Below are 18,481 nucleotides of genomic sequence, written 5' to 3' on the forward strand. Positions count from 1 at the left end.
TATTAATTATAATTATGTAATAATTATAACTGGATTATTAGTTCAGGCTTATTATTAATTAGCTCTCAGAACTTAAATTAATGTCTATGTTTAGCCACATGGTTTGGTACCTTCTCTCAGTAAGGCATTCTCATCTCTGTGTCTGGCTGGTAACTGACTCTTGTCTTTCCTCTTCCCAGAATTCTCTTAGTCTTTTTGCCCTACCTATATTTCCTGCCTGGCTACTGGCCAATCAGTATTTTATTAAATTAATACAAGTGACAGATTTTTACAGTGTACAAGAGCATTAACTCACAGCAAACTTAGCGGTTGAAGAATAGTGTTCGTTTTAGCTGGACGTGAAGTGTGACTTAGGAAATACAACCTATGCATGTTGTTTAAATCTTAAAACTTGACCGTATTTTTATTATTATATAATCAAATATTTGTGGTTTATGTGGCCCCTCTTTTCTTTTCTTTAGCTTAAGAGGCAATATTTCTGTAAAGGCAGTTAAAAAAGAAGTAGAAAAGAAACTTCGATGTCTGCTTGCTGATTTACCGTTGCCCCCCGAGTTACCAGGAGGGGATGATCTTTCTAAGAGTCCAGAGGAGAAGAAAACAGCAGCACAGTTACACAACAAAAGAAGGCCTAAGTATGTGCTTGCTTTCTACCTGCACTTAACTTGACTGGAAACATTATATCCTGGATCATTTTAAACTTAGAAAACATTGAGATTTAAAATGGAAAGTGTACTTTTATTTTAACAGATTTATTTATTTATTTATTGTACAAATTGGTTGAGAGTTCTGAAACAAATTTTTATAAGTGGTATACCTATTTGCCTTGACTAATAAAACCAAATGAAAATTTCTTACAGTTTGTATTTATTAATTTGGGGGTGTTGTATGTGTCAGAGATATATTAGCTGTAGTTAAGATAGCTAATGAATATGAAAACACTGAAACTGAGCAAAGTGGAAGGCAGCAGCATTCAGGGAGCTCAAAGTCAGTAATGGACAGTGTTTCCCTTTGCTTTTAACTATTCATTTCTCCATATAACTTCATACATTCTCAGTTTTCCAAAACACAGAATTTTTCACAATGGAGCTGATATAACTTTATGTTAAATACCTCATAGAGTTCTTTTCCTTGAAACTAAGCAATGAGAACAATGGTGCTTTTAAAAAAAAAATCTGCTTAACAAAGGGAAGTTTAAAACTTTGGGGTAGATTTAATTTAGTATTGTTCTTCAGGTAACATGTAATTTAAAAATATGAGGTCATTTTCTATTATGAGGAAAAAGCGTTAGTCTATCCTTGAATCCTACTTCAATTCTTAAATTTCTGCTACAGTTAAAACACTACATAATAACATCCTTTTAAAGAATTTGACTTTTGTTATAACTATTAAACTCTGTCCAACTATGAAATTCTGAATCTTGATTTTTATATGATTAATTTTCTATACTTGTTTGAGTGAAAATTTTTCAGTGCTTTTAGGGTGGTTTTATCCTGCTCTGTATCTCAGTTTGTAAGTAATTTTTAGTCATTTTATTTTGTTAATGTTTGTTAACCTTGTACTATGTGTGTGTGTGTGTGTGTGTGTGTGTGTGTGTATACACATATACATTCCCTTCTCTCTATATGCACATGATACACACATTTATGGGAAGAGAGAATCATTGACTGGAACAACAAAACTTTCTGGGGACAGAGGAGAAAATCTTGACTCTAGTAATGTTGGTTTTAACCCACTTATTGAAAAGGTACATTTCTAAAACCCTTTTAAAAAAGCACTGTTGCTTCTTTTTCTTCAAGTTTTAATCTACAGAAGAGTCAGTATGTAGAAATTACAAGTTTTTTATGAAAATTTTAATATCAATTAGTAGTAGCTTTTCTTACATTAATTTTCACAAATACACAAGAATAGGGTGAAATAACATATTTAAGATTGGGCGGGATTGGTTTTGAATTATGAAACAGTTCATTCAGTTTGCTTGATTGTCTATAAAAACTTCAGAACTATATTTAATAGAATATGTGGGCCTCGCTATGGTGAAATCAAAGAGAAAGATATTGACTGGGGAAAACGCTGCGTGGATAAATTTGATATCATCGGAATTATTGGAGAAGGTACTTACGGACAAGTTTACAAAGCCAGGGACAAAGACACTGGTAAGAATCTTAAGTTTGGGATGGAACATGCTTACTTTTTGTTTTTCTTCTGATGTATAGTTTAAAAAATTCCCAAAGTAAAAATTCTTTGTGTTGCTGTTTAGTCTTAATTTTATTCAGCATATGCATTTTCTGTCTACTTAAACCAGTATCAGTACATACAGGTACACAATAAACTTGTAAAAATCGTTCCTTTGGTATTTGTGCTTTGCCTATAGTGGGATTTAGCAATGTGTTCCTTTTGTGGTGAATAGTTATTAAACTCTTTGTACCTAGGCAAAAGTATTAATAGTTTCTTTTTTTTCTTTTTGAGTCAAAGTGTTAAGTATGTAGTCAGGACTGCTTCTACTTCCTCCGGCCTTAGCTTCTTGAAGACTCGGGTTATAGGCATGCTCCACCATGCTTGTTTTTAGGAGCAGACTGTTTTATATTAAGAATCATATAGTACTTTTCTTTTGACCATCTTTCTTTCCTCTATAGAAATTACCCTTTGAACCAGATTCGGATGGTTACATTTTTTAGAACATTCATTTTTCAGAGCATAATCAAGAATCTGGGCGGAAGGTTTTTAAAAACTCCTCCAAAGAAGAAAAGTAATTGTGTTAGAAGTCACATTACAGAAGTTTGACATTTTGCTAAATAATGCATTGAGCTGCATAAGCTAGGGCTTGTGTGTGTGTGTGTGTGTGTGTGTGTGTGTGTGTGTGTGTGTGTGTGTGTGTGTGTGTGTGTGGTGGGAGGAGGATTTCTCTGTGTAGTCCAAGTTAGCTTCAGCCATAGAAGACTGTCTGCATCTTACTCCCAAGTGCTTGGATTAAAGGTGTGTGCCACCACTCCCCAACAGAATTACCTTTTTTTTTTAAGCTTAAGTTCATTTTTAACATGAACTAAGATTAAAATTGACAGCTATTTGAGGTCATTTAGTATATGGGAGAACAACTTATGGTTAGAAACTAATGAAGGTAGTTAGAACATGGAATAACGGTATCTGTAATATTATCAATAAGATGAAATTATAACTTTTAGAAGCTTTAATGATTAAAACATACTATACTATAGGAAAAAGTCATAAAAATGAAAATAAATTTTAATGATTAAGACCATACATTTTTCTCTTTAGAGAATATGTAACATTAGTCCCCTTTTTCCATCCAAAGAAGTAGAATGAATATGTCTTTATTATAGTGAACATTTTCTTATGTTGATTGATGCCCAGCCTACTAAGTCTATGTATGTTCCCATAAAACAAAACAAAACAAAACAAAACACTCTAAACCTCCAAAATTTAAAGCATTTCTGGACCTACACTTATAACAACTTGTGTATGTGTGTCTGATATTACTTGGTGTCTGATACAAAATTCACACACACCTAAATTATGTGACAATATAGTATAATGGGGGGAAACGTATTTTTGAGACAAATTGGACCCCATTTTCATGATTAGGTAATTGGTGAGTTTGAACAATAAGTGCTGGAGTATATTTTCCTTTCAGAGAGGTGAGAGAGAGAGAGAGAATGAGAGTGAATGCATATTAATATGAATGAATGAATATCCTGTATATATTGATCTTTCTTTTACACAGAAAAGAATGGTAAAAATCCCATTCTTCACCATTTTTCTTCTGTATTAGTAGAGAGTATAAAACAATAAATACAGACCTTTCTCATCCTAACCAGGTGTATAGTGTTCAATGCAATGTAAAAGTTCATAATTTTTATGAGATGTTAATTTCTTTAACTACAAATATTATTTGTTATGTTGGAAACTAAAATACCTTCGTGAATTATAATTTTAAAATGTAGAAATGGAAATTATAAGAAAAGTATTTAAGTTAAATAGAGAAAAGTATCTTTTGCTAGCTAGTAACCTGATTTTATTTAACTGTTTAATAGGAGAAATGGTAGCCTTAAAAAAAGTACGTCTGGATAATGAAAAGGAGGGCTTCCCAATTACAGCAATTAGAGAAATTAAAATTCTTCGGCAACTCACCCACCAGAGTATCATCAATATGAAGGAAATAGTGACGGATAAAGAAGATGCTTTGGATTTTAAGAAGGACAAAGGTATGTATGCATATTTCACGTTTTTTAATTCATGTTTTTTCCAACTTGAAGATTTTATTCCTAGATGATGATCATTCACGTATTGGGTAAATAAAAATGTTCTCTAATGTCAAGCTATTTTAAAATTTAGTAGATTTAAGGAATTAATTATTTTTAATTCAGTGGTTCTTGAGTTTCTTAAGTCAGCTAAGTCAAATGTATTTACCAGTGTTACAACCAAGTACTGAATAGTAACACTTTTTTGAGATTGGATATATATTTAATCTTTTTACTGATCAAGAAAGATATTACAGTGTATTTATATTGCATTTTTACATTTTGAATTCTATGAATTCACAGAAAAAAATAAAGATATGGGGGGTATGTGTGCTCATGCATGTGTGATAGACATGCTTGTGTCTATGTGCTGATGCCAGAGAAGATATCAGGTGTCCTGCTCCACCACTGTCTGCTTTATTCCCCTGAGAACAGGGTTTATCACTGAACCTGGAGTTGTACTGGTAACTAGCAAGCCACACTCATCTTTTAGTCACTACCTTTACATAGAGTTGGGGTTTCAGATGCATATGACCATTCCCAGTTTTTGGTATGTGTTCTGTGGTTTTGAATATTCAATTCAATGCTTACTTACCCTCTGAACCATCACTTCAGTCTCCCAATGGCACCTTTTGTCAGGCATGTACCATATTGCAAAGTGTGGCATCAGTGTTCTTGAAATTGTTTGCGGTAAGTTAATACATGGTTGCTTTTAATTTAAAAAATACTAAGAAAAGTTTGACTTTTATTACAAGTGGTTGCCATTGGGCATGCATTAAATCTAATATAAACATTTAAATTACTTGGACCGTGTCTTAGTTAATTTTTTTTTCCTGGTTGTTTCTGTGATAAAATACTCTGACCAAAAGCAACTTGGGAGTGGAGGAGTTTGGTTTACATTTCCAAGTCATGGTCTTTTACTGAGAAAAGTCGGGGCAGGAACTTATGCAGGACCTCATGATAGACATCATGGAGAGGAATGGTGATTGCTGGCTTGCTAGCTATCTCATGTTTAACTAGTTATTTCATGTAGCCCACGACAACTTGCCTAGACATGGTACTGCCATGGTGGTTTGGGCTCACCTCTTTCTATCAGAAATAAAGACAGGGCTCCACATACATCCCACAGGCCGTTCTGATCCAGGCAGTTACTTAATTGAACTGAATTCTCTAGCAGTGTGAGCCTGCTTCGTCAGTTTGACAATAAAATCAATCATCACAGTTAGTTTACAAAACTGTAAACCAACTCTTTACTGGCTGCACATACACAATCTTACTGTTCTGGGATGCACAGTTTTAAATATTGAATAGATCATATGATAATTATTTTTTATAAATTACCCTATTTTTAAAAGTATTCTATATGTAGTGTAGAGATAAGAATAATCTTAACTGTTACTTCTTTTTGGATTTTGGAAAATCTGTATTTATTAGTGCGACGTTTGCCATGCTTTGTTGTCTTAACCTTTATTTCTTCTGAATACACAATAGAAAGGAAGGTGCTCACTGGCTTGACTTTAGTTATAAAATGTCTCTGATTTGAGACTTAATTTATTAGCACTGTGACCTTATTAGCAAGGCGTTTTATCTCTTCTTAGCCTGTTTTTTTCCATCCTTAAAAGGGGACCATTATATCTCTTTCCATGTAGTAAAAATTGTAGTAAGGATCTTAACCATGAGGTAGAGTGCAAATACAATTTGTTTTGCCACTGTGTTCTACACTGCAGATAGAGGAGTGTGTTTGTTTTTTCCCTCACATGCCCTGAGTCCTTGTTTTCATCTGTGGAGTCACTTCCCTGCACTCTCTCTAATCCTAATTTTGCTTGTTTTGATTATGTACTAAGTTTCAATTACATTGGTCTTTGGGAATCCACAAATATGCCAGTAAACTTTGATATCTTCAACTCTTTACATATGATACTTCCATGTTGGTACTTCTAACACACACAGAAAAAAACACACATTCCCACCATATCCTGCAGTGCATTGTGTTATGGAATTAAAATTTGAAATATGGATTTTCTTTTAAAAATTTATTTATTGGGGCTGGAGAGATGGCTCAGCGGTTAAGAGCATTGCCTGCTCTTCCAAAGGTCCTGAGTTCAAATCCCAGCAACCACATGGTGGCTCACAACCATCTGTAATGAGGTCTGGTGCCCTCTTCTGGCCTGCATAGAATATTGCATTAAAAATAAATAAATGAATGAATAAATAAATTAAAAAAATTTATTTATTATGTATACATTATTCTGCCCACTTGTATGCCTGCAGGCCAGAAGAGGGCGTCAGATCTCATTACAGATGGTAGTGAGCCACCATGTGGTTGCTGGGAATTGAACTCAGGACCTCTGCAAGAGCAGCCAGTGCTCTTAACCGCTGAGCCAGCCCCCAAAAGATGGATTTCTTGCTCCTGAATATTACTTTATTCATTGGTGATGCCTTACTTGCCCAGTATTTCAAACTTCCACTAAATAGAAACAAAATTTAAAGTAATTTTTCCATTAATAAAAGATTAAAAATATAAAAACTTCCCAACAACTAAAAATGATTACTTAGCTTATTATTTTCTTTACAAGGATGGGATCTATACCTGTTTTGGTGTGATATTCTCCTAAGCACAGTTAACCAAAATTTGCTAAAATGATTAATTGCTGAGTAAATAAATGAGCTTTACTTTATAAATAATATTCAGACTTTTAATACTCTTGAAAAGGCTGCTAGTGCATTAATAGTCGTTTTCTTGTATTCTGTTTTTGGTCATAACTAATTTGCTTTATTAAATTATAAATTTTTTGAAGCCTTTGGTTTTTTTTGGGGGGGGGGCAGTTTGAGACAGGGTTTCTCTGTGGTTTTGGAGCCTGTCCTGGAACTAGCTCTTGTAGACCAGGTTGGTCTCGAACTCACAGAGATCCGCCTGCCTCTGCCACCCGAGTGCTGGGATTAAAGGCGTGCGCCACCACTGCCCGGCCCTTTGGGTTATTTTTTAATTTTTTTATAGTGCTCCCATTTTATAAAACATAAACTTTCATAGATTTTTAATGACCACTTCAAGATATGTTTTATTATTCAAATTAAAAAATGCAAAATTTCACTTGGAGAGTCTACTGTTGTAGCCATTGTGCATTCATCATGCTACAGTGCTTCCACTGTTAGTGTTTAAGTACTGAGGAAATATGAGTACTCTTTTAATTTGTAGTTTTTTTTTCAAGCTCAAGAAAGGAAACTGGAACCTGGTGGTGGTGGCTCACATCTTTAATCCCAGCCCACAGGAAGCCGAGGCAGGTGATTCTATGAGTTTGATACCAGCCTGGTCTTTAGAGAGTTCCAGGACAGCAAGGCTACACAGAGAAACCCTGTCTCAAACGAACAAAAATGAAAGGGGGAGAGGGGAGAAAGGGAAGGAAAAAAGAAAAAGGAAGAAAGAAACTAATTGGGTAAAATAGGGCATGCCTTTAATCCTAGCACTTGGGAAGGTGGGCCAGGTGAGGCCATCCTGTTCTGCATAATGAGTTCCAGGCCAACCAAGGTTATAGAGTGAAACCTTGCCTTAAAAAACCGAATATAGGGGGCTGGAGAGATGACTCAGAGGTTAAGAGCACGGACTGCTCTTCTGGAGGTTCTGAGTTCAATTCCCAGCAACCACATGGTAGCTCACAACCATCTGTAATGAGATCTGGTGCCCTCTCTGGCTTGCAGGCAGACATGGAGGCTGAATACTGTGTACATAATAAATAAATAAATCTTTAAAAAAAAACCCGAATATATACCATGGATTCACTGGACTGAAAGATTATTTATCTTGATAGAATGTGCAGTCTAAGGTTTCTTTACACTACTCAGAAGGAAATACAACTTAAAAATATGAATTGTTTATTTCTTGAAACACCTAATAATTTTAGATCATGACTGATTAAGAGGAATAAGGAAGGACTACTGCTATTTGTTCTCAAAAATAGACCTGTACACACGATATCCTAGATATCGTGTGTACAGGTCTATTATGTATTGTTGTAGTTTCTATTTAGTATCTTTCTAGAAGTATTAGTCAGAGCAATTGCACTAGAAAATAAGATATCCAGATTAGAAAAGAAGCAAAACCATCGTGTGTGCACCTATGTGCGTGTGCATGTGTAGATAATAAGGTACAGTGTACGTGTACATTATGGACAGCATTGGGCAAAAGACACAATAAATAACATTCACAGGATAAAACATCTAAGATAAACTGATAGTGTAAGTTACAACATTGTAACCTGAAAACTGGGAAACATTGAAAGAATATTAAAAAGACTAAATAGAAAATATTCCATTTTCAAAGTATCTAAGAATTAATTCTATTAAGATAATACTCTTCCCAATTTATCTTCATAGTTATTGCAATCCTTATCAAAAAAACTAAAGGTGACTTCATTTTTAACTGTTTTTATAATTTATTTTTATGTTCATTGGTGTTTTACCTACATGTATGTCTGTGTAAGGATGTCAGAATCCCTGGAGCTGGAGTTCTACACAGGTGTGAGCTGCCATGTGGGTGCTGGGGATTGAACCTGGGTCCTCTAGAAGAACAGCCAGTGCTCTTAGGATTACTTTTGTTTGATTGTTGAGAGGAGGGTGCCATGATGTGTTTGTATGAGTCAGAAGACAACTTGGTGATAGTCATTTTGCTCCTCCTACCATGTGGGTCCTGGAAAATCAAACTCAGACTCGATTGCAGGTTGTCAGGCTTGGCAGCAAGTTCTCTTATGTGTTGAGCTATTTTGTTGTGCCATTTGGCTTTTCACATGCTGACAAGATATTATATAAAACAAGATCTGGGATAGTGAGTAGGGTCTGAGAAGGAAGAGTGAAGTAGAATGCATTGAATTTAAATCTTATTATAAAGCTAAAGTGATCATAACTGTCTGGCACTACCACCAGAGTAAATTATTGTATCAACAAAAGAATTTAGAAGCTAGAAATAAAACTTAACACTTATACGTCAGTTGATCTTGGTATTTGGGTTAGACTAAAGTGCTAAATGTTATTAGATGGCAAAAAGCACAAACAAGCAAGAAAGGAAAAAATGGTACATTAAACCTCAACAGAATTAAATAGGACCATACAAAGAATGAAAAGAGGGGGCATGATGGTGAAAGAAGGTGAGTTCAATGGTGCATACCTTTAATTCCTAACACTCAGGAAATAGAGGCAGGTGGATCTATATAATTAGTTCCTGACCAGCCATGGCAACATAGTGAGACCCTGACTCCAAATAAAAAAGAAAACAAAGAAGTGAAAAGACAACATAGAATAGGAGAAAATATTCATAACATTTTGTTCTCTGTCTGATAGGAACTTGCAACAAGAGTATAAAAACCAATTTTGGAGCTAAATAATTAAAAAAACAAACTGATTTAGAGAACCTAAGCAGATTTTTCTTTTCCAAAGAATCTCATAAAAAAAATTGAACATGATAGGCATTTGGGAAATTTAAGTCAAAACCTCAGTACTATACTAGTTCACACCCATTTATGAATAAGATCAGAGTAACTGTTGCTGAGTTTGTGGGCAACTGCATGTAATTGTCTCTGAGCTGCATACCTAAAATTGATTGAGATGGTGTTCTGTTAATTAATGTTTTTAAAGTAAAAAAGAAAAAAAAACCTCAGTATTTTTTCCTTTTGTACTCGCTTTCCTATTCTGGAAAAAGGAAGTAATACTACTTAGATTTATTGTGGTCATTTAATGTAATAATGCAAGTGAAGTACATTGCAAGATGGCACGCAGTATTTAGGTATGGCTTAGTGGTAGGTTAATGGTGAGACCAGAACGAGATAACTAATAGAAGCAGTTGTTTTTTTAAGAAGAAAGGATGGATATTTGAAGAAGTGAATAGTTTTAAATCTAGTATAGCCGGTTATATGGAGATCTGTTGTTTATTTAGTGAATCACAAGTTAATTTTTTAAAAATATTCCTTGTAGTGGCTGGGGAAATGACTCAGTAGGTCAGAACTTGCTGTGCAACCTTGAGTAACACAGTTTGAATCCCCCAGCACCCGTGTAAATCTATGCATGCCTATAGCCCCAGAACAATGCTTTTCACATAAGTATATTTAGACTTGAGTTCTTTGTTAAATATTTGTGCAGACCTGTGAGCTTGTTGGCTAGCTAGCCAAGCTATCTGAAATGAGCTTTAGATTCAATGAAAGGTCTTGTCTCAAGGTCATAAAATGGAGACTAGTTGAGGAATACACTGTTATCTTCTGGTCTCCTCCTTACATACAGGTACATGTAACTCCCCCCTCCCCCATGCACATACATGCTTAGCATGCACACACAAAATTCAACCTTTCCTTAATGCTTAGAAGTCTCTAATTATTAATACTAAAAAAAAATCAAAAAATAAAAAGGAGGCTAGCAAGATGTCCCAATGGATAGAGGTTTCTTGGAAGGTGGGAAGAGATGTACAAAGATGGGTTATAGAAGCCTGATGATCCAAGTTTAATCTCTGGGAGCCTGGTGGGGGAAGGAGGAGATGTACTCTAAGAAGATGTTCTTTGACCTCCACAGAAGTGCTACAAAAATGAATAATTACATGCAAAAAACTAAGCTTCAACCATGTAACTAGCTGATAACAACCCACTAGAAGGAAAAGAGAGTCAATGTTTAACAAAAACAAAGTAGGAAAGATTTAATTAAACATTGTCATACAACCAGGTGTCATGGCATACACTTTAATCCCAGTACTTGGGAAAGCAGAGGCAAGTGGATCTCTGAGTTCCAGGACAGCCAGGGCTAGGCAGAGATAGCATATCTCGAAAAACAACAAAATAAAAACACTTCGGATTTCAGAAACAAAAGACATAAATGATTATTATATGCATATGTAGTCAATGCAAATAATACTCCTTCTAGTGAAGAGACCTCCACTTTTTAGGTTTTTTTCTAGGCACTTTGTATATAACAAGTATGTATGTTACTTAATTTACTTTTATGTAATTAAGAATAAAGTATGTTTTCTTCTACAAATAAATAATGCTATATACCTTATACAGACATTTAAAAAGACAGTATTCTATAGTGCTACAGTTTCAATGCATCTTACTCTCTTAGGGTTTTTCACATAGGTGTATTTTTCTATATTCAGTATAAATGTGTATTTGGGACTTTCACGGGTTAAATGATATATCTAGCTCTTTTCCATATTAATGATTAAAGATATCACCTTATAAGAAAGCCGATTCTAATCTTTTATTATCAAAATTTTTTGAGTACTCAGTTTACTTAAATGCAGTTTACAGTTGATTTTTCATCTTTATCTACTAAGAAACTTTCCCCTAGTTTGAGATTATACATATTTTCATTTTTTTGTCCTTTTTATAACATTTTTTTCACATGTTATATATGTGATATGCATGTGTGAGTTGTGTCTGTGTGTCTAGCATGTTTGCTCATGCAGGTAGAGTCTAGAGGTTGCCATTGGTGTCTTCCTTGATGACTATTCACCTTATATGTTGAGCTGTGGTTTCTCACCTGAGGCCAAATTTGTCCATTTGGCTTGTCTAGTTTGCCAGCTTGCTCTAGGGAACCCTCTTTTTCAGTCCCCAAGTTCTAGGATTGCTTTACTGACTGAGTGATGAAACAACCTCTTTGTGTTTCTTAAGGTTGCTGGGTCATTTTACTTTTTTTCCTTAGGGATTGTGCTGGTTGGTTTTTATCAACTTGACACAATCTAGAATGACCTGTGAAGAGGGAATCTCAAGAGAGAAAATGCTGTAGGCATGTCTGTGGGGCATTTTCTTGGTTAATAATTGATACATTGGTGTGGAAGGGCCCAGTTTATTGGGGCAGTACTATCCCTGGGCTAGGCAGGCGGTCCTGAGTTGTATAAGAAAGTTGACTGAGGCAGGCATAGTGGCTCACACCTTTTTTTTTTTAATCCCAGCAGTCAGGAGGGATCTCTAAGTTTGAGCACAGCCAGGGCTATACAGAGAAACCTTGCCTCGAAAAACCAAAAAAGAAAAGAGAAAGGAAAAAAAATAGAATGTAGTCTGAGCAAGCTATTAAGCATTATTTTTCTATGGTTTCTCTGTGTTCCTGCCTTGACTTCCACTGGTGATGGACTATAACTTGTAATCAAATAAACGCCTTCCTCCCCCACGTATCTTTCAGTCATTGACTTTATCACAGCAATAGGAAACAAACTAAGAAAGGATTAGAGAAATTGTTTTGTGTGTCATTGTTTTTTTTTTCTGTTGTTGTTTCTTACCTGCTTATTTTTAACTTTCATTTTCTGTGTCCTGAGGTCTTTTTTTTTTTAAACCAATGTTTTTTTGTTTGTTTGTTTTGTTTTTGGGGGGGGGGCGTTGGTGGCAAAGGCCCCATCTTTGGAACATTAACAAGATCTTCCTCCAATTTTACTGCATTGCTTAAAATGGTATCCTGATGGTCCTCCTCCTATCATCTGGCTGGTAGCTAGGATTGCAGCTGGGTATCTGTCACCACACTCAGTTTTATGCTGTGTTAGAGGTCAGGTCAGCTTGCTAGGCAAAGATTCTACAACTCAACTATATACACCTGTTGCCTGACAAGTAAGTGGGGTTTTTTTGTCTTTGTCTCTTTGTTTTTTATATTTGTTCTGATATTATTGTCCTGTATAAGGTCCCGAATTTTCTGGGTTTTCCTCTTTCACTGACCCTTCCTGTTACATTTCCTGCTACTGTCCTTGTTAATTGTTATAGCTTTGTATAGTATTTTAGTTTCTGGTATGTAGAGGTCTTTTCTGTTTTTTTCTTTAACAACATTACAGTTATTTTAATACATATATGGATGTGAGGTTTTAAACTTACCAGTGAAGATTTGAATGGAATATAATGCTGGGAGGGGCAAGGATTTATGAAAAAAGTGTTCATTGGGAAAAGGCTCACAAGACAACTCCCAGCTGAGGGGCTACTAATGGATGCTGTGGGAGGAGGAAGAGTCAGGTTTTTTCAGTGGTGTGGCCTATGGTAGGTGGTCCATGTTCCCATTGGATGGCTGTATACCCATATGTTTATGGGCAGTACTAGTTGGATCCAGTTATTTAAAGACAAAGGAGAAGGATGGGAGTTGGTTCTTGGAGGATCAGCTGGAGGGAGGATTGAGAGAATGGATATAATTAAATACCAAAGAATGAATAAAATTAATATAATGCTATAAACAGAACATTTTTATAATCTTTAGAGAATGTTTAAGGAGATGATATGATCCTAGACATAATAAATGCATGATAAATAGTGTTCTTTTTTATGTAAAGTAAAATGTGCCTTTTAACTTACAATTTTAATTTGAACTTTTCATAGTTACAAGATTGTTCTTTATAATACTGCTTATAATAAGTAGCACAATTTATCTAGTATAAGGAATTATGAACATCACCACTGGCACATGACCACTGGAAAACGCTGTAGAGCCCTGAAAAACATGTTACTACGGTCTAGAAAAATTGTTCTGTTGATAATTAGAAAATATTTACAAAGAAATAGGTGAACTTTAATGTAATATTTATATTAATGTAGTCTATGATCAAAAGGATATATTCATTATCTTCAGTGTAGGCAGTCTCAGAGGTATGTATTTCTAGAAACTGCGTTAACTTGTCACCTTTAAACACAAACCATTTATTACTATCAGCGAACATACAGAAGCTGGTAAAAGTATCTTTCTGTTAAAAATGTAAATTTAAAGCTGAGTGGTGGTGGTGCACACATTTAATCCTAGCACTTGGGAGGCAGAGACAGGTGGATTTAATAAAAAAAAAGCTATTGAGAACATTACTTCAAAAACTAATAGGAGGGGCTGGAGAGATGGCTCAGTGGTTAAGAGCATTGCCTGCTCTTCCAAAGGTCCTGAGTTCAATTCCCAGCAACCACATGGTGGCTCACAACTACCTGTAAAGAGGTCTGGCGCCCTCTTCTGGCCTTCAGGCATACAGACAGAATATTGTATACATAATAAATAAATAAATATTTAAAAAAAACCAAAAAAACTGATAGGATATTGAACTCCCATATATTTAGTTTGTAGAAATGAGTAACATAATTATTGGGGGATGGACACCATGTGGAGATTCTGACAGGAATTGGCTTTTGCAGCCTTAGATCCAGAGGCACTCTGGAACTAGTCACCCCCCCATCTTTTGTATACCTTAACCTTTTTTCTTTTCTTTTTGACATTATAATCACATCATTTCTCCTTTTTCTTTCCTCCCCTCAAACTCTTTGCTCTCTTTCAAATTCCTGGATTTTTCATTAATAATTGTTACATATGTATATGCATATCTTATATACATACACACATTCCTGAATATATAAGTATAACCTGCTTAGTTTATATGTTACTTATTTGTGCATGGTTTCAGACTTGAAAACATTTGGTATTGGATAACCAGCTGGTGTGCTTTTTTTGTGGTGAAGAGTATTTCTCCAACTGTTAGCATTCTTTGGTTGTGTAGTTTTTGTGTAAGGTTGAGATCTCCTGGGCTTTCGTCATCCACGTCAGCATATCTGTTGTATTCAGTTGATGTGTAGGCAGTCACATTAGTGAAGCCTTATGAATATAACTTCTGCTACTCCTATGAGAGACAGTCTCACAGCAAACTCACTGTTACTCAGACTCTTGTCTTTCTGCCACAGTGATCCTTATTCTTAGGGGGTTGGTTATATTATCAATGTATCCTTGGGACTGGACACAACTCTGCATTTTGATTGCTTGTGGTTTTCTGTAATGGTCTCCATCTGTTGTAAAAAGAAGTAGTCATTGGGGTGAGGACTACATTTATCTATGGGTCTAAGAACAAATGTCCAGAATGTAGTTAGGTATTATGCTGGTTTAGGAAAATGGCAGTTGTGGGTTTTCCTCCAAGATCCATGACTATATTAGCTTCAGGTGGTTGGCTGTGTTTCCAGTATCAGACATTAATTTTCTCTTGTTGAGCAGGTCTTGGGTCTAATTAGAGAACTGTTGGTTACCAACAAGGTTTTGCCATTACTGCACTCTTAGGGTTACAGTGTCATGCTGGTCTATGTTGTGGTTCATTAGCTTGCATGGTGGCTTCTGGTACCCTGAAAGCTAATCCTCAGGGAGGAGGCTAGGTCATTTCTAGCTCAGGGGCCTCTGGGCCCTATTTCTGAAGAGTTAAGTCTTCAGCAATATGGATTTACCTTTCAACTCTAGGGGACTACCAAGGGCAATAACAGTAGCACACAATATTTTACTAATGTCCTGGATAGCTCTGACCGGCTCAGAAGAGGGCCTCTCCTGTCTGGAGTTGGAAAGATGTTTTGTTTTGTTTTGTTTTCTAGGGGATCTGTGGCTTCTGGCAGCCTAGATGAGAAAATTTCATTTAAATTATATATGTGTATTTATATGCCAGTTTACATGTATTGTAACTAGATAGTTAATAGTATAATTCCCTATGACTTTTCCAGATATCCATACTATTGCTTTACTGTCTAGAACCAGAGGATTTTTTTCCCTTTCTCTTTTTTATATTCCCCCCTTTCTCCCCCTGGCTGTCCTGGAACTAACTCTGTAGACCAGGCTGAACTTAAACTCACAGAGATCCACCTTTGTCTGCCTCCCAAGTGCTGGGATTAAAGGTATAACCACCACCACCCAGCTACACATCACTTTTGAGCATTCCTGTTAACATATCCTTTTACTTAGTGATTCTTTCCTTGGATGTGTTTGGTATATTGATTGACCCATGAAAGATAACTTTTTTCCTTTTTTTGTTGTTTTTTTAAAGTAGAAACATTTTGTTTTCCTTTATATTACAGGTGCATTTTAGAACAAAGTCTTTAGCATAGACAGCAAAGACTAACAGGGCTTGATTTTATTGCCATTGATTTCCAAAATTAATGTATTTACATATATTAGTAATTTTAAGATTCAAACTGTAGCTTCCCTTCATATGTGGACTAATGAAATAAAAGTACAATGGTAAGCTCTCCCTCCATTGTAAACACTTTTATGGCTTACAAGGTATTCTGATGTGCTGGCTTGATCTTGCACAAGAAGTGAGCAGGAAAGTCATTATGTCCACATCACACAGGCAAGCAAAGAGTGTAAGCTGATGTGGTTTTAGATCTGTACAGGATACTAAAAAGACATTTTTTTTTTATTTCTGTTGCAGTGTTAAAGTTCCAACAGTTCTTAGAACTTCTATTTTTCTATTTACATTGCCCATGTGTTCTGACATGTTGTGTTCTCATTTCAGCTAGTGTTCCTAGCATATTCATCATAGCTTATAAAAGTTCCTAATCAGATAATTCTGTTTACTTTTGGTGCTGATGCTTATTGTGTTTCTTGAGACTATGTTTTAATATGCTTTGTAAACTTTCTTTGAAGTCTTAAATAATACATGATTATTGAGGTACTTAGGTCTTTAGTGTAAGCTTTTATGCTCAACTGGCTATCTGTTTCGGCCAGTTTTACTATTTGTTTTACTAGTTAGGGTTTGAGGCTAGAATGTCCTCTCCTGTTTATGGCTTGTCTTCCTAGTTAGTTTTCAGTTTCTCTGAAGTCTTTTTTTTTTCTAAATAGGGCCTGAAACATGCTCTTTTGACGCACTCTCTGGGTTTTCGTCTATGAGCACTATTAACGGTATGGAATTGGGGTAGGGGAACTATTATTTCTTTAGTTTTTAGCAAGCTTGTGCTTCAAGGCTGTGTTGTTCATAGGTACTTCTTAATTGTGACTGGTTTTTCTCACCCTTAAATGAGATAGATACAACTGGAGTGTGCTAGAGTTGAGCCTTGTTTTGGTTAGTTGAAGGCTAGGAGGGCTCCAGAGGTGGAAGAGTCCAGTAGAACCTATTGGTTAAACTCTGGGAAGAACTTCCTCTGAAGGACAAGCCTTGCTAAGAACAAGATGCTCTGGGCCAATGGTTCTCAACCTTCTTAATCCTGTGACCCTTTAATATAGTTCCTCATGTTGTGGTGACCCCCCCCCCAACCGTAAAATACTATGAATTGTAATGTAAATGTCTGATATGTGATCCCTGTGAGTTTTGTTTGTGTGTGTGTGTTTAATAACTTTTAAAGGGGTCATGACCTACAGGTTGAGGATCACTGCTCTGGGATTATTACAAATACTACATTTCCTCATTTCACTGGGGACACTGAATTTCTTTCATGATCATTTTGATGTAGGGCTCCAGTGATAAAAATTTAGGAGATGTCCTGAATCCCTCATTAAATATTGTTATTACCAATTTAATTATTTATTATTATTTTTTTGTGTATGTGTGTTCCCACAAGTGTGTGCATGTGCATGTACCATGACTTGGAGGTCAGAGGGCAACTTTGTGAAGTCAGTCTCTCCATTCACCTTTGGGTTTCAAGGATTGAATTTATTACCTTCTATTTGCTAAGTCATCTTTGCAGCCCAAATATTCTGTTCTTTAATTTATGGTGTGGGTGTGTCTGTCAGGGGGTAAATACCTATGTGTGTATTTCAGAGTGGAGGTCAGAGGACAACTATTGAGAGTTGGTTCTTTCCTGCACCTCGTTGCATCTGAATTTGAACATAGGTTGTTAGTGTTGAAATAGGAGCGGCGGGGCTGCGTCCCCGGCACCCGGCTGCCCACATGGCTAGCTCTAGCTTATGCCCTGAAATAATTACACGGAAACTGTATTCTTTTAAAGACCGCTTGGCCCATTATATCTAGCCTTTTCTCGGCTAACTCTCGCACCTGGACTAGCCCATTTCTTATAATCTGTGTAGCCCACGAGCTGGCTTACCAGGAATGATCTTAACCTGCGTCTGCCTGAAGTGGGAGAATCATGACAACTCCTTGACTCAGCTTCTTTCTCCCAGCCTTCTGTTCTGTTTACTCCTCCCACCTATGTTTTAACCTATGAGGGCCAAGCAGTTTCTTTATTGCTTAACCAATGAAATCAACAGATTGATATATGACACTCCCACATCATGTTAGGCCGGTTTAGATATCTCTCCTGGTTAAATCTGTCCCCTTACCATTTATTCAAACTTAATTCACACTGGGTTTCCAGATCATTGGTTTATTTCTTGTCTTCCTACTTTGGTAATGGCTCTGATGGGGGTTTCTTTGCTTTTATATAAAATTTATTACCATTGTCTGTAATACATGTACAATACAATACATGCATGATATGTGTATGGGGGTTGCATATGTGTGATCAGAGGACAACTTGGTGGAATTTCTCATTTTACCTTTTTGTGGG

At 35.9% G+C, this 18,481-nt stretch overlaps 1 protein-coding gene across 4 annotated transcripts in view; it reads left to right on the top strand.

The window, feature by feature from the left end:
• Positions 1–18,481, top strand: part of Cdk13 (cyclin dependent kinase 13) — a 101,827-nt gene that overhangs the window by 44,296 nt on the left and 39,050 nt on the right. For all 4 annotated transcript variants that reach the window (XM_075970151.1, XM_075970153.1, XM_075970152.1 and 1 more), the window contains exons 3-5: positions 462–632; positions 2,014–2,153; positions 4,050–4,220. In XM_075970151.1, coding sequence (XP_075826266.1) covers positions 462–632; positions 2,014–2,153; positions 4,050–4,220 — 482 coding nt within the window. The remainder of the gene's footprint in view (positions 1–461; positions 633–2,013; positions 2,154–4,049; positions 4,221–18,481) is intronic.

This window comes from Microtus pennsylvanicus, chromosome 4 (assembly GCF_037038515.1).
Source record: "Microtus pennsylvanicus isolate mMicPen1 chromosome 4, mMicPen1.hap1, whole genome shotgun sequence".
NCBI lineage: Eukaryota > Metazoa > Chordata > Mammalia > Rodentia > Cricetidae > Microtus > Microtus pennsylvanicus.